The sequence below is a fragment of the Capra hircus genome, chromosome 5 (genome assembly GCF_001704415.2).
Source record: "Capra hircus breed San Clemente chromosome 5, ASM170441v1, whole genome shotgun sequence".
NCBI classification, from domain to species: domain Eukaryota; kingdom Metazoa; phylum Chordata; class Mammalia; order Artiodactyla; family Bovidae; genus Capra; species Capra hircus.
The window spans coordinates 63151665-63164933 of record NC_030812.1 but is presented as its reverse complement, the minus strand read 5'-3'; the positions used below and the strand labels follow the sequence as shown (position 1 = coordinate 63164933).

The following is a 13269-nucleotide window of genomic DNA, read 5'->3' as shown; positions in this document are numbered from 1 at the left end:
ACACATCCTAAATTCTAATGAGAAGAAAATCACAAAACATTCTTTTTCCTGGGGTAGTATAATTAAGATGAACTCACCAATCCTAAGGTATTTTTGATTCTTACAAATATGCAGTATAAATGAATGTTTAAAATTAAAGTCTTTTTAGAACTAGAAAGTAAAAATAGAGTATTTCTGTTATTAAATTTCATGTTTAAAAAACTAGTACAATAAAAAAATATTTGTGATAACTCTACTAACTACTGCAATCTTGTTACATTGATCTCATTATTTTAAATATATATTTTCCCAAGAAAACCACTTACTTGAATTGCAGGCAGCATGGTCATCAATACTGAAATGACACTTCTGTTCTGAAAATAAAACAAAACATTAATATTCACACAATGGTAGCTTTTCCATTCCCCAAACCCTCAACTTATAGGAAATCTGCTTTATTCTATTCGACGGAAAACCTAATACTTTTTCTTCTATTTGGAGTTATTTGATGATAGGAGAATTCAATCATACTCCTAGCTTCTTCATAAAAGTACTCCTCATTTGAAAAAGGAAAACCTAAAATACTTTAATATGTAGTTTCTGGCACTAATATCAAAGAAACTCTTGAAGCATCTGACTAGTAAAATAAAATTAACAATAAAACTTAGTTTTAAATGAAAAATGCCCCAGAATTTCTCCCTGTGAAGACACTGTAAGTATAATGTAATACAAACATCACAATGACTGATACTGAAAGTATCTTTCATCTGATCTTTACAAAGAGATCATATAAGTTTATCTAAACTCCGTATAAATGCACAAGCTAAACCATAAACCTCTTCTACCAGACGATAAGGTGAAAAAGAAAAAATATCGATTTTAACTATGAAACAATACTCAATGCCTTTCTATATTAATTTTTCATAAGTTATTTTCTCCATGACGTGTTAAAGCCAAAAACCCAAAGAAACAGGAATTCAAACTCTAAAGTACTACTCTTGAAACCTTCAAGAAAAAAAATACAACTTTAATTTAGATTAATACAACTCTTTAATATATTTTCAGAGGAAAAAAAAGAGTTTGAAAACATTCAGAATAATATAGACTATATAAAACCTAGAATTTTTAGATTGCTGAGAGCAGTGTAATATGCTGGTCTATTTTTTAATTGTAAACCACCATTAAAACATTCTAAGAAAAAATAGGAAATGGCTTATAAGGCTATAATGTTATCCATTTCCCAGGAAAAGTGACTTTCTTCCCCTAAGTCATACCAAACATACCTCAGGCACAGTGACCACTACACATCCCACTTTCCTCTCAGGAACACTTCTGGTACCGAAGCTGAAATGGAGCTAAACCTATCTGAAAAGTCTGATGTTACACATCACGTTGGTTTTGTAAGAAGTCAAAGAACAGCAGAATGTTGCTGATATCATTTTTCCTTCTCTCTACCCTAGCAAAAGGCCAAAGTACAATTGAGCATTACAAATGAGCTTGTTATGCTTCCCACGAGCTAATTCAGTGGGGAATACATTTTCCTTTAGCATAAATAATCCCTTTGTCCCTAACAGAGATCCACAGTAAGAAGCTTCCGAGACCATTTTTTAAAAATGCAGCAGAGAAGCTGCTCCCATTAAAATAAGGAGTCCCACATAATCAGACAAGAGCTTGAACAGTTGGAACTGCCAACCCCAAACAAAAGAAGGCTTAAATTATAAGGCGTGTGCAAATCAAGAACAGTGACACAGTCACAAAGCAGCTATCACAAGAATGTTTAGTAGTTGCATTTATTATGGAAAATTCAACAAAATTAGTTTTATGAAAGAAATGAAAAATTTGTGCACAACCTTCAGTCACTGAACTTTAGCAGAGTCTATTTAAATATAATATATATACACATACATATATATATTTTCCCACATCATTCTTATCTCATAGAACTACTTTAAAGATGACAAAAGGACAACCATCTTGATTACCTTTTAAAAGTAGTTATTTAATAAATGTTACTCAGATAAGTTATAACATATCTTCATATGTGGAAAACTATCATGTACACAAATATATGCTCTTACTGGGAAACTTTTATTAGTTGATGAGACTCTATCAGTGAATCATCAATTAACTCCAGAGTATTCACTGTGTTCCAGATACTAAGAGCCAGTGATTTGATATTTTCGAGCCATTCTCTTTCTAAGCCATTTCTGTCTCAATCATTATAATCCCAAAAGCAGTTTCTTGTCTACTGCTAGCCCAGTCCCTAACCCACATCACAACTGCAATTCTTGCTTCTTACTCAGCTTATTACCTACTTTCCTCTTATCTATCTTTCCCTAAAAGTCTCAGTCTCTACATTTTTTTTCCCACATAAACTAATTACACTGAATCAGCAACTCTTCACTTTGAAGCTGCATCTTAATTAGCAACTTACTGGCCTTTCTGGTTTCTGTTTTTTGTCTGTCTTTTTGGAGAAGACTACTTTAATTCTGTGCCATCTTGAGAAAGTCTTTTCCTTTAAATCTGGAGGGGGCCAGGGGGGTGGCGGGGGGAAGCTCTCATGTGACCAACGCCAGACTACTTGCTAATGGGAGTCTTCAACAAGACAAACCACAAGTGAGGAATACCACGCTCAATTTTTTAAATCTGGAGAAAATGTTAGAAGCACATAATAAGCTCATCTACCTGAAACTTGAACTGAATTTGGGCCTAATCCACTTTGCCCATGGGGTCACAAAAGAGTTGGACATGACTTACTGACTGAACAACAACATTCAGAAATAGTTTCAGCCATGAGATCCTTAAGATTATTTATCGTAAGGCTCTTTATACCAATTTGACTTCAGATCATGATGGGAATTAAAAAAAAAAAAAATGCCAGCCTGTGGAGCTGCTCCTTTGTTCCACAGCTGTAGGCTCTGAAACCAAGTACATTTTAATTCCTCACTCACATTATATTAATAAAATATGGTGGGGAGAGCACAAGTGGCAGGGCTCAGTCCTGGAACAAATCAAGGGCTGATTTGTAAAATAATGGCCAAAAAGCAAAGAAATAAAGTAAGATTCCTCAGAAAAATAACATTAATTGCCACTGCAACACACCGATAGCACCCAGCTGACAGATAACTGCCAAGACACATAAGCTGCAGGGATATGATAAATGCCCAGGTTGGCACAGTGGTCACTGTTGAGGAGGGAAGGAAGGTGAGATTAGGATGGAAATCCACAGAGGCAACTGTACCAACAAGATTCTCATTCAAGAGAAGTGGTGAGAACACAAGTGTTCTTACATTACTGTGTACTCCCTTCTGTGTGTCAAAAAACATTTCATCATTTTTAATGCTTCATTTAGAAAAACAGTTGGAAGAAAATATCCTGATTTGTTCAGGGGAATTAAAAAAACTATCTTCTCAGTTTTAAAATTCTGAGTTAAATATTTCTTAGTTGCCTAGAAGAGAAAATAGAAATGCTGTATTCATACCATCCCCTTCATGGATCACAGCCTTGTCGTGGTGAAGGGCCTTGCGTAACTCAACGAAACTATGAGCCATGCCCTGCAAGGCCACCCAAGACAGATGGGTCATAGTGCAGAGTTCTGACAAACTGTGGTTCTCTGAAGGAGGAAATGGTAACCCACTTCAGTATTCTTGCCGTGAGAACCTCACAAACCGTATAAAAGGACAAAAGGATATGACACCAGAAGATGAGGCCCCCCAGCTTGGAAGGTGTCCAATATACTACTGGGAAAGACCAGGGGGCAATTACTAATAGCTCCAGAAAGAATGAAGTGGTTGGGCCAACGTGGAAACAATGCTCAGTTTATATGCATTATATGCTCATTATATGCTCAGTGGATATGCCTGGTGGTGAAAGTAAAGTCTGATATGGTAAAGAACAATACTGCACAGGAACATGGTAAATTAGGTCCATGAATCAAGGTAAATTGGATGTGGTTAAATGCGAGATGGCAAGACTAAACATTTATATCTCAGGAATGAGTGAACTAAAATAGACAGAAATGGGCAAATTTAATTCAGATGACCATTATATCTACTATTGTGGGCAAGAATCCCTTAGAAGAAATGGATTAGCCCTCATAGTCAATAAGAGTCCAAAATGCAGTACTTGGGTGCAACCTCAAAAATAACAGAATGATCTCAGTTCATTTTCAAGGCAAATCATTCAACATCATAGTAATCCAAATCTATGCTTCAGCCATTGATGCTGAAGAAGCTAAAGTTGATTGGTTCTATGAAGACTATTGGAGAAGGCGATGGCACCCCACTCCAGGACTCTTGCCTGGAGAATCCCATGGATGGAGGAGCCTGGTAGGCTGCAGTCCATGGGGTCGCGAAGAGTCGGACACGACTGAGTGACTTCACTTTCCCTTTTCACTTTCATGCATTGGAGAAGGAAATGGCAACCCACTCCAGTGTACTTGCCTGGAGAATTCCAGGGACAGGGAAGCCTGGTGGGCTGCCATCTATGGGGTTGCACAGAGTCGGACACGACTGAAGCGACTTGGCAGCAGCAGCAGCAGCAGCAGCATGAAGACTATAAAACCTTCTAGAACTAACACCAAAAAAAAAGATGTCCTTTTCATCATAGGGGATTGGAATGCAAAAGTAGGAAGTCAAGAGATACAGAGAATAATAGGCAAATTTTGGTTTTCTGGAGTACAAAATGAAGCAAGACAAAGGATAAAGTTTTGTCAAGAGAACACACTGGTCACTGCAAACACCCTTTTCCAACAACACAAGAGAAGACTCTATACATGGACATCACCAGATGGTCAATACCAAAATCACATTGATTGTATTTTTTGCAGCTGAAGATGGAGAAGTTCTATACAGTCAGCCAAAAAAAAAAAAATGGACTGTGGCTCAGAACATGAGCTTCTTATTGCAAAATTCAGGCTCAAACTGAACAAAGTAGGGAAAACCACTAGACCATTCAAGTATGACTTAAATTAAATCCCTTATGATTATACAGGGAAAGTGACAAATAGATTCAAGGGATTAGATCTGGTAGACAGAGTGCCTAAAGAACTATGGACAGAGGTTCATTACGTTGTACAGAAGGCAGTGACCAAAACTATCCCCAAGAAAAAAGAAATGCAAGGAAGCAAAGTGGTTGTCTGAGGCGGCTTTACAAATAGCTGAGGAAAGAAAAGAAACTAAAGGCAAGGGAAAAAGGGAAAGATAAATCCAGCTGAACGCAAAGTTCCAGAGAACAACAAGGAAACATTAAAAAAAAAAGCACCTACATAAATCAACAATGCAAAGAAACAGAGGAAAACAATAGAATGGGAAAGACTAGAAATTTCTTCAAGAAAACTGGAGATATCAAGGGAACATTTGATGGGCACAATAAAGGGCAGAAACAGTAAGGACCTAACAGAAACAAAAGAGATTAAGAAGAGGCGGCAAGAATACACAGTAGAACTATACAAAAAAGGTCGTAATGCCCAAATAACCACGATGGTGTGGTCACTCACCTAGAGCCAGATATCCTGGATGTGAAGTCAAGTGGGCCTTAGGAAGCATTACTATGAACAAAGTTAGTGGAGGTGACAATTCCAGCTGAGCTATTTCAAATCCTAAAAGATAGTGCTGTTAAAGTGCTATACTCAATAGGCCACCAAATTTTGAAAACTCAGCAGTGGTCACAGGATTGGAAAAGGTCAGTTTTCATTCCAATCCCAAAGAAGGGCAATGCCACAGAATGTTCCAACTACAATTGTGCTCATTTCACATGCTAGCAAGGTATGCTCAAAATCCCTCATGCTAGAGGCTTCAGCAGTATGTGAACTGAGAACTTGGAGATGTACAAGCTGGGTTCCAAAAAGGCAGAGGAACCAGAGATCACATTGCCAATATTTTTTTTTAATCATGGGAAAAGCAAAGGAATTCCAGAAAAACATCTACTTCTGCTTCTCTAACTACACTAAAGCCTTTGACTTTGACCATGCACAACAAGAGATGGGAGTACCAGACTACCTTACCTGCCTCCTGAGAAATCTGTATGTGGGTCAAGAAGCAACAGTTAGAATTGGACATGGAACAGCTGACTAGCTCAAAACTGGAAAAGGAGTACAACAAAGCTGCATATTGTCACCCTGCTTATTTAATCTATATGCAGAGTACATCATGTGAAATGCCAGGCTGGATAAACCACAAGCTGGAATCAAGATTGCTGGGTGGAATAACAACAACCTCAGATATACAGATAATACTACTCTAATAGCAGAAAGTGAGGAAGAACTAAAGAACCTCTTGATGAGGGTAAAGGAAGAGGGTGAAAAAGTTGACTTGAAACACAACACTAAAAAACTAAGGTCATGGCATCTGGTCGCATTGCTTCAAGGCAAATAGGGGGAAAAGTGCAAGCAGTGACAGATTTAATTTTCTTAGGCTCCAAAATCACTGTAGATGGAGACTGCAGCCAGGAAATTAAAAGACTCTTGCTCCTTGGAAGGAAAACTATGACAAACCTAGACAGTGTATTAAAAAGCAGAGACATCACTTTGCCGACAAAGGTCCATACAGTCAAAGCTACACAGTTTTTCCAGTAGTCATGTATGGATGTGAGAGCTGGACCAAAAAGAAGGCTGAGTGCTAAAGAACTGATGCTTTCGAATTGTAGTGCTGGAGAAGATTTTGAGTCCCTTGGACAGCAAGGAGATCAAACCAGTCAATCCTAAAGGAAATCAACCCTGAATATTCATTGGAAGGACTAATGCTGAAGCTGAAGCTCCAATACTTTGACCATCTGATGAGAAGAGCCAACACATTGGAAAAGACCCTGATGCTGTGGAAGACTGAAGGCAAAAGGAAAAGTGATCCTTTTGGAGAAGGTAGAGGATGAGATGGTTAGATAGCACCACTAACTCAATGGACATCAATCTGAGCAAACTCCAAGACAGTAGAGGACAGCGGAGCCTTGCGTTCTGCAGTCCATGGGGTCGCAATGAGTCAGACAGGACTTAGAGACTGAACAACAAATCTGTACAGAACACAGTTCATGTTTTTTAATGTATAAAATAAGTCACCATAAAGGCACCATTGGGGTAGTAGAAAGTAGCAGACCCATCTGGTTTGAATTTCACATGATCTTGGGATAGTAAGCTTCCCTGGTGGCTCAGACAGTAAAGGGTCTGCCTGCAATGCAGGAGACCTGGGTTCAGTCCCTGGGTTGGGCAGATCCCCTGGAGAAGAAAATGGTAACCCACTCCAGCACTCTTGTCCGCAAAATCCCACGGATGGAGGAGCCAGGTAGGCTACTGTCCATGGGGTCGCAAAGAGTCAGACACGACCAAGTAACTTCACTTCCTTTTTCACTTTGGGGTAGTTAACTTCTCTAAATCCATGTTCTCATTTGTAAATGGGATACCACCACCTCCCTTGTCTGCTTCATGTAAAGATTAAATGAGGTGATACAAATAAAGTACCTGACACATACCTAGCACTTAACAAGTGAATTGTTGTGATGATACCATGATGAAACATAATTATAGTGTACTTAACATAATTCATCAAATTAAAAAGAGATAACAAAACTAATACTGAGAAATCATTACATGCAATTTGGAAAGCTTCTTTTTTTCTAACATAAAAAATTTACAACATATTGTAATATAGTCAGAAATGAACGACTCTTTGTGAGCCCATGGACTATATACAGTCTATGGAACTCTCTAGGCCAGAATACTGGAGTGGGTAGTCTTTCCCTTCTCCAGGGGATCATTCCAACCCAGGGATCAAACCCAGGTCTCTCGCACTGCAGGCAGATTCTTTCCCAGCTGAGCCACAAGGGAAGCCCATAAATGAATACTAAAAACTCTAAAATACCAACAACCTAATTGGGAGTATACTCAAATATGGATTTGTGACCTACAAGTCTATTGCTAGAATAAGTCTTCAGGTGTGTCACAAAGAGGCTCTTTGCTCCACTCAAGCTGTCCCCTCAGCATCCTCTCTACCAGTTTTGCTCATTTCTGTGGCTCTATCACTGTTCAGACGACATGTTCATTCAAGCACGGCCATTCCTTCATTTATCCAAGTATTTACTCACACCCTTTATTAAACTAGGCACCCCAGGCAAGAGATGCAGTGATGAGCATAACAGACGTGATGCTCTCATGCAGCCACTACATTTGTTTGTGTACATTAGTGAATACACAGATGAACATACAATGTTAAATCATGATAATTGCTTTGGAGGAAAGAACAGAGAGAGAACAGCAAGGGCCTACTTTAAAGACTCAGACTGAGTGATATAGGAATGGTTTTGCCAGAGGAAAAACATGAACTTGAAGAATGGTGGGAATCAGCCAGGGAGAGAGAAGAGGAAAAGTTCTATGCATAGAGAATACTTTTTACAAAGACTCTGAACAGAGAGCATTTGGTGCATTCTGAGGACTGAAAGAAGCCAGTATGACTGAAGCGTGAAGCATGTGTGCCTTAGGATAGGGCTGCAAAGTTAGGCAGTAGCCCCACCACACAAAGCCAAGTTGAGGAAATTAGATTTTATTCTAAGTGCAGTAGGAAGCCATGGAAGAGTTTTAACCAAAGGAAAGACATAATATAATTCATAGTTTTAACAGATCTCCTGCAGCAGGGCAGGAGACATGGGAGCAAGACAGTGATGGGTTTAACAGAGAAAAGGGGGAAGGAAACAGAAGGACAGGTGGGTAGAGACGTGGGGAAAAGAATCAGTGGCTTCAGTGAGAGAAGGAGAAGCAGAGAGGAGTGGAAACAGGGAGAGCAAAGGAAATTGAGCACATAGATGAGATGGAGAGCAGTCTGGAAGGGCAAGAGGAGTGGACCCACTGCAACAGTTCAGCGACAAATGATGGTGACTGAGCAGGGATGCTGATAATGTCTCAATCAGAGAGAAGTGGATGGATCTGACATCTATTTTAAAGTTAAGAATCAAGACTTGATAATGGTTAGAGATGGAGGGTGAAGGCAAAGGATGTCAGCGCAGAGTGAATTGTCAGGAATGACTCCAGGTTTTCTGGTTTAAGCAACTGAGCAAACACGATGGCAGGGTTTAGTGAGATGAGGATGATGGGCATCTGAACAGACTGAAGCAGGGAACCCAGCAGAGATGGCAAAAGTGCTGTGATTTGGTCATGTTTAATTTGAGAAGCCTTTAAAGACATTCAAGCCAAAATGTCATTTTGGCAGTTGGAAATCTATAGCTAAGAAGAAAGTCTGGGAGCAGACAGAAATTGTCAGCAATCCTTGGGAGATAAAGCCGCGAGAAAGAATGAGACCTTTCTGGAGAAAGCAGTGATTAGGGCCTAGAACAAGTCCTGAGAAAATCCAACATCTAGACGGAGAGAAAGAGTCATCGAGAGGGACAGAGTCTTCATCTAGATTATTCCAGGTTTACAACTCTTCTGATTTACCTTCTCCCAGGAGCCCTTCCTGACTGGCCTAAATTAATTCTGCTTGTATCTGTAGCTCTTGAATTCACCTAGCATTTCTCCCAATTCCTTATTTATACACTGCTTTATACTATTTCTTCATTATTTCTGTACAGTGCTTGACTAAGTTGCAACCCTATGGACTTAATTCATTACATTCTAGTTCTTTGAAAATTGGTAATTCATTGACGACATACATAGCAACTTTCTGTTAAAACCCCTATTTTGTAACAATGTAATAATATGAGAAAATTTTTTGAGTTTTTAGAAGGAGAAACACTGAAGAGATAACAATTATAATTATTGCCTGCATCTTGTAAACATTACTTCTGAGGCATTTCTCTATGGTAGTTACATTTCAATTAAAATAGGGAAATTCAAAGTGAGACAACTGACTGACAGACTCAATTTTCCTATTCTCTCAAGTACTATGTTCACTGCAAGCTTCATTAAGGATTTTAAAATAACAAAGTAGAGGGAGAAACAAATAATAGGAAGAAAGGAACACATACACACACAGAAACATACACAGCCAGTTTACAGTATGTATGCATCAACTTTAACCCCCTTACTTTCCTCACAACAGTCAGCTTGAAAAACAATTACTGAAATAACTGAACTTTCATGATCTCCAAACTTAAATTGAAATTGACAGGCAAAAAAAAAAAAGAGTGCTGCTTAGTAAAAAGTACAGTAAATACGCAAAAACTGAATGGGAAAATATAAATTAGGAAGCATTACTTTTGAACTGACCAAGTCTCCAAATGTCAATGGACTCATTTAGTTTTTAGTAATAGCAGTATATTATTGACATTATTCCTTTATCACACTCTTTGATTTACCATCACAAATTACTTACCACTATTTTTTTAATGAAGAAGTCAAAATAAACCGAACCCCATGGAAAAAATGAACCTGGGCTATACAAACAACTTTGTGCAAAGAAGCTTAATTCTGGGTATATAAATGCAAGAGTAGTGTGATTAAAAAAAGAGGCTGGACATTGGAGTGAGACAGTCTAGACTGAATTCTGGGTGAACCCAGTAGCTTAATTTATTTCTCTGAGCTTCAGTTTCCTCATCTATAAAATGGAGAAAACACCAATGACACTGCAGGATTACTAACAGGTTTAACAATACATAAGTAAAGCATCTAGAACAGGACCTGATACATGCTAGGTAATAATGCATTTGATAAACAGTTGTTGTCGTTATTGTTCCATCTCTCAGTCATGTCCATCTCTTTTCGACCCCATGGACTGAGCCAGCCAGGCTTCCCTGTCCTTCACTGTCTCCCTAAGTTTGCTCAAACTCATGTCCAGTGAGTCAGTGATGCCATCCGACCATATCATACTGATAAACAGTAATGAGTACTTTACATGTACAAACTTAATTAATAAATGATGAATATTAATACCACTACCTCTGGTACTGCCTTCACCTTTTGCTCCTCTCTGCCCAGCAGCACAGAAATAATGCTAGTTATGTGTCAGGCAATGTACTAAACTAGTTACATGGATTATTTCATTTGAACTTCACAAACGTCAGAGCAATAAGGTAGCAACTATTTAATGTTAACCTTTGTTTACACAGTAGGAAATACAGACTTAGAAAGATTAAATAACTTGCCTAAGGCCACATAGTAAAGTGTGACTTCAGAGCCCCCACACTTAGAAACACATAAAAAGAAACATTACTTATAATTCATTAATGTGGAAATAGCAGACAAACCTACCACGCAAAGTCCGTTGGTTTTTAATGAGGTTTTGAAACAGATGAGTCAGACAGACACGTATCAGGATCTACACCAGACGACTACCACCAGTTTCCACTTCTTCATTCAAATCTATTCCAATCTCCTCCTAAATGGAATCTGAGGTGGCAAGAATGCCAATTCCTAATTATTTAAGTGCCAACTGAGATCAGACAGCAGTTCACAACATGCTTATCTTCTGAGAGAGTAGGTATTAAAACTCTTCACACAAACGAAGCTAAACCCAAACTCTGACCTAGACTGGGCCGGCAAAGAAACATCTCCTCACTTAATAAGAACTGACCAGCTTCTCTAACAGACGTTCCACGAAGCACTCTAAATCAGTAAGACTCAATCCTGCGGTTCGAAGAGATTAGTTAGGAACCAGGAACGACTGAATGGCAAGCACAGGCTCCAAAATTTTCCTTCGACTTCCAAGGCAATCTACAAACCTCCCCGCAACGCAGCCCTTCAAACCGAAACGTGCGGGTGGGAAAAGCAGCGCTCACAGCCTTGAGGTACGTCCCCTCTTCCCGTTCATCTCGGCGACATGACCCTCGGGTGGGCCGGAGGGAACAGAGAACAAACTTTTCCCTCTGCCAGATGGCAAAATAACTATCTGCAATTTCCCTTCCAAGGTCAGTGACTTGGAAGTTCTTCCCAGGGGCGACACCGAGGAATTTAGTGACCCTATATGAGCTAGGTGCTTGGAAACAAAGGTACCTCTGGAGAGGCTAAATTTCAGACTCTGATCTCTTCCTGGATTCTAAAGCAGAGCGGCAGCGAGTGATCACCTCATCCCCCGCCTGGCACACCTGCCGCCCCAGCACACCTTTGGCCCCTGCACCAAACCTGGCTGGACAGGAGAAGGCAGGGACTTGCTTCATCTTGACGGCCCCAAGGACCAATCAGCGCAGGCGACTCCCGCAGCGGACCAATCGCACATCAACTTGAATCCCGCAGCTCCCAGCCCCTACCGAACCAACCCTTTGAGTGGGCTGAGCGCGAGGCCTCTTCCAATGCCAGTTGAGGCACCGCAGCCCCAAGAAGGTGAGTAAGAGTTCGCGAGGAAAAGAGAACGGCAAACAAACTACTCACCCGGACAGGCGCAGGAGGGTCACTTCTCCCTGCTGGGCAACATCTCGCTCAATCTGTGCCTGGCCGGCACGCCCCTACCCAACCGCCGCCGCGGCTGCCTCAGGCTCAGGGTTCGCCGCGGCCTGTTTCGAAGGAACCAATCGCCGCGGCCTGTTTCGAAGGAGGCGGAGAGGGGGCGTGGCTGGAGGCCCCGCCCCGCCTCCAGGCCTCTAGGGAGCACGAGACCTGCGTGCGTCCTGGTCAGGGAGCTAGTCTTCCTCCTCTGCCGTCACACAACTCTGGCGGCAAAGTAGCTCTTCTCACAGAAAATGGCTTGGTCACAGGGCACGTCCTTTCATCTGGCCCCTCAGCGACAACAATAAACCCTATTTGTCCAGATTAGCAGGAGAGGTGAATCAGTCTCTTCTCGAAGCATCCTGGAGTGTTGCTCAGAGTTGCCCTGAGTTTTATCCTGATCTGTTAAGAGCCCCTCCCAATCCTAAATCCTACCGAGATTTCACTGTATTGAGGGCGATGTCGTTTCCGGATACAAACTGTCATCCTTTTGAGGGGCCTGGGGAGAGGGAGAGAAACCCTGCAGTTCCAGACCACAACTGAAAGCAGAAAGAGGATGTTGGCTGTTCCTTCGGGAAACACCAGAGTAGGGCGTGGGGGAGGGGTGGGAGAAGGATTTGACTGCAACACAATGAGAGATAGGAGGGTTGAGGTAAAGTGGAGACTGGTCTTGAATATAATAAAGATAGGTCTCTGATCACTAAACGTGGCTTGTTAATATGGGGATAAAGTCAGAGCCGAAAGCCTGGAAGGCCAGGCCCTTTCTCTCAGCTTTATTTTGTCAAATTATGTCGCCTTTCTGGGTCTCAGTTTCCCATCTGTAAAGAGTGGAATTGACCAGGAATGATGCTCTTTAGCTGGAGAAGGAAATGGCAACCCCCTCCAGTATTCTTGCCTGGAGAATCCAGTGGACAGAGGAGCCTGGTGGGCTGCTGTCCATGGGGTCACAGAGT

General features: G+C 40.7%; 1 protein-coding gene across 1 annotated transcript in view; it reads right to left on the bottom strand.

The window, feature by feature from the left end:
• Window positions 1–12367, bottom strand: part of GAS2L3 (growth arrest specific 2 like 3) — a 34355-nt gene extending 21988 nt beyond the window's left edge. Inside the window, exons 1-2 of the mRNA XM_005680504.3 lie at window positions 12263–12367; window positions 306–353 (exon numbers count right to left, since the gene is read on the bottom strand). Coding sequence (XP_005680561.1) covers window positions 306–329 — 24 coding nt within the window. The 5' untranslated portion in view covers window positions 330–353; window positions 12263–12367. The remainder of the gene's footprint in view (window positions 1–305; window positions 354–12262) is intronic.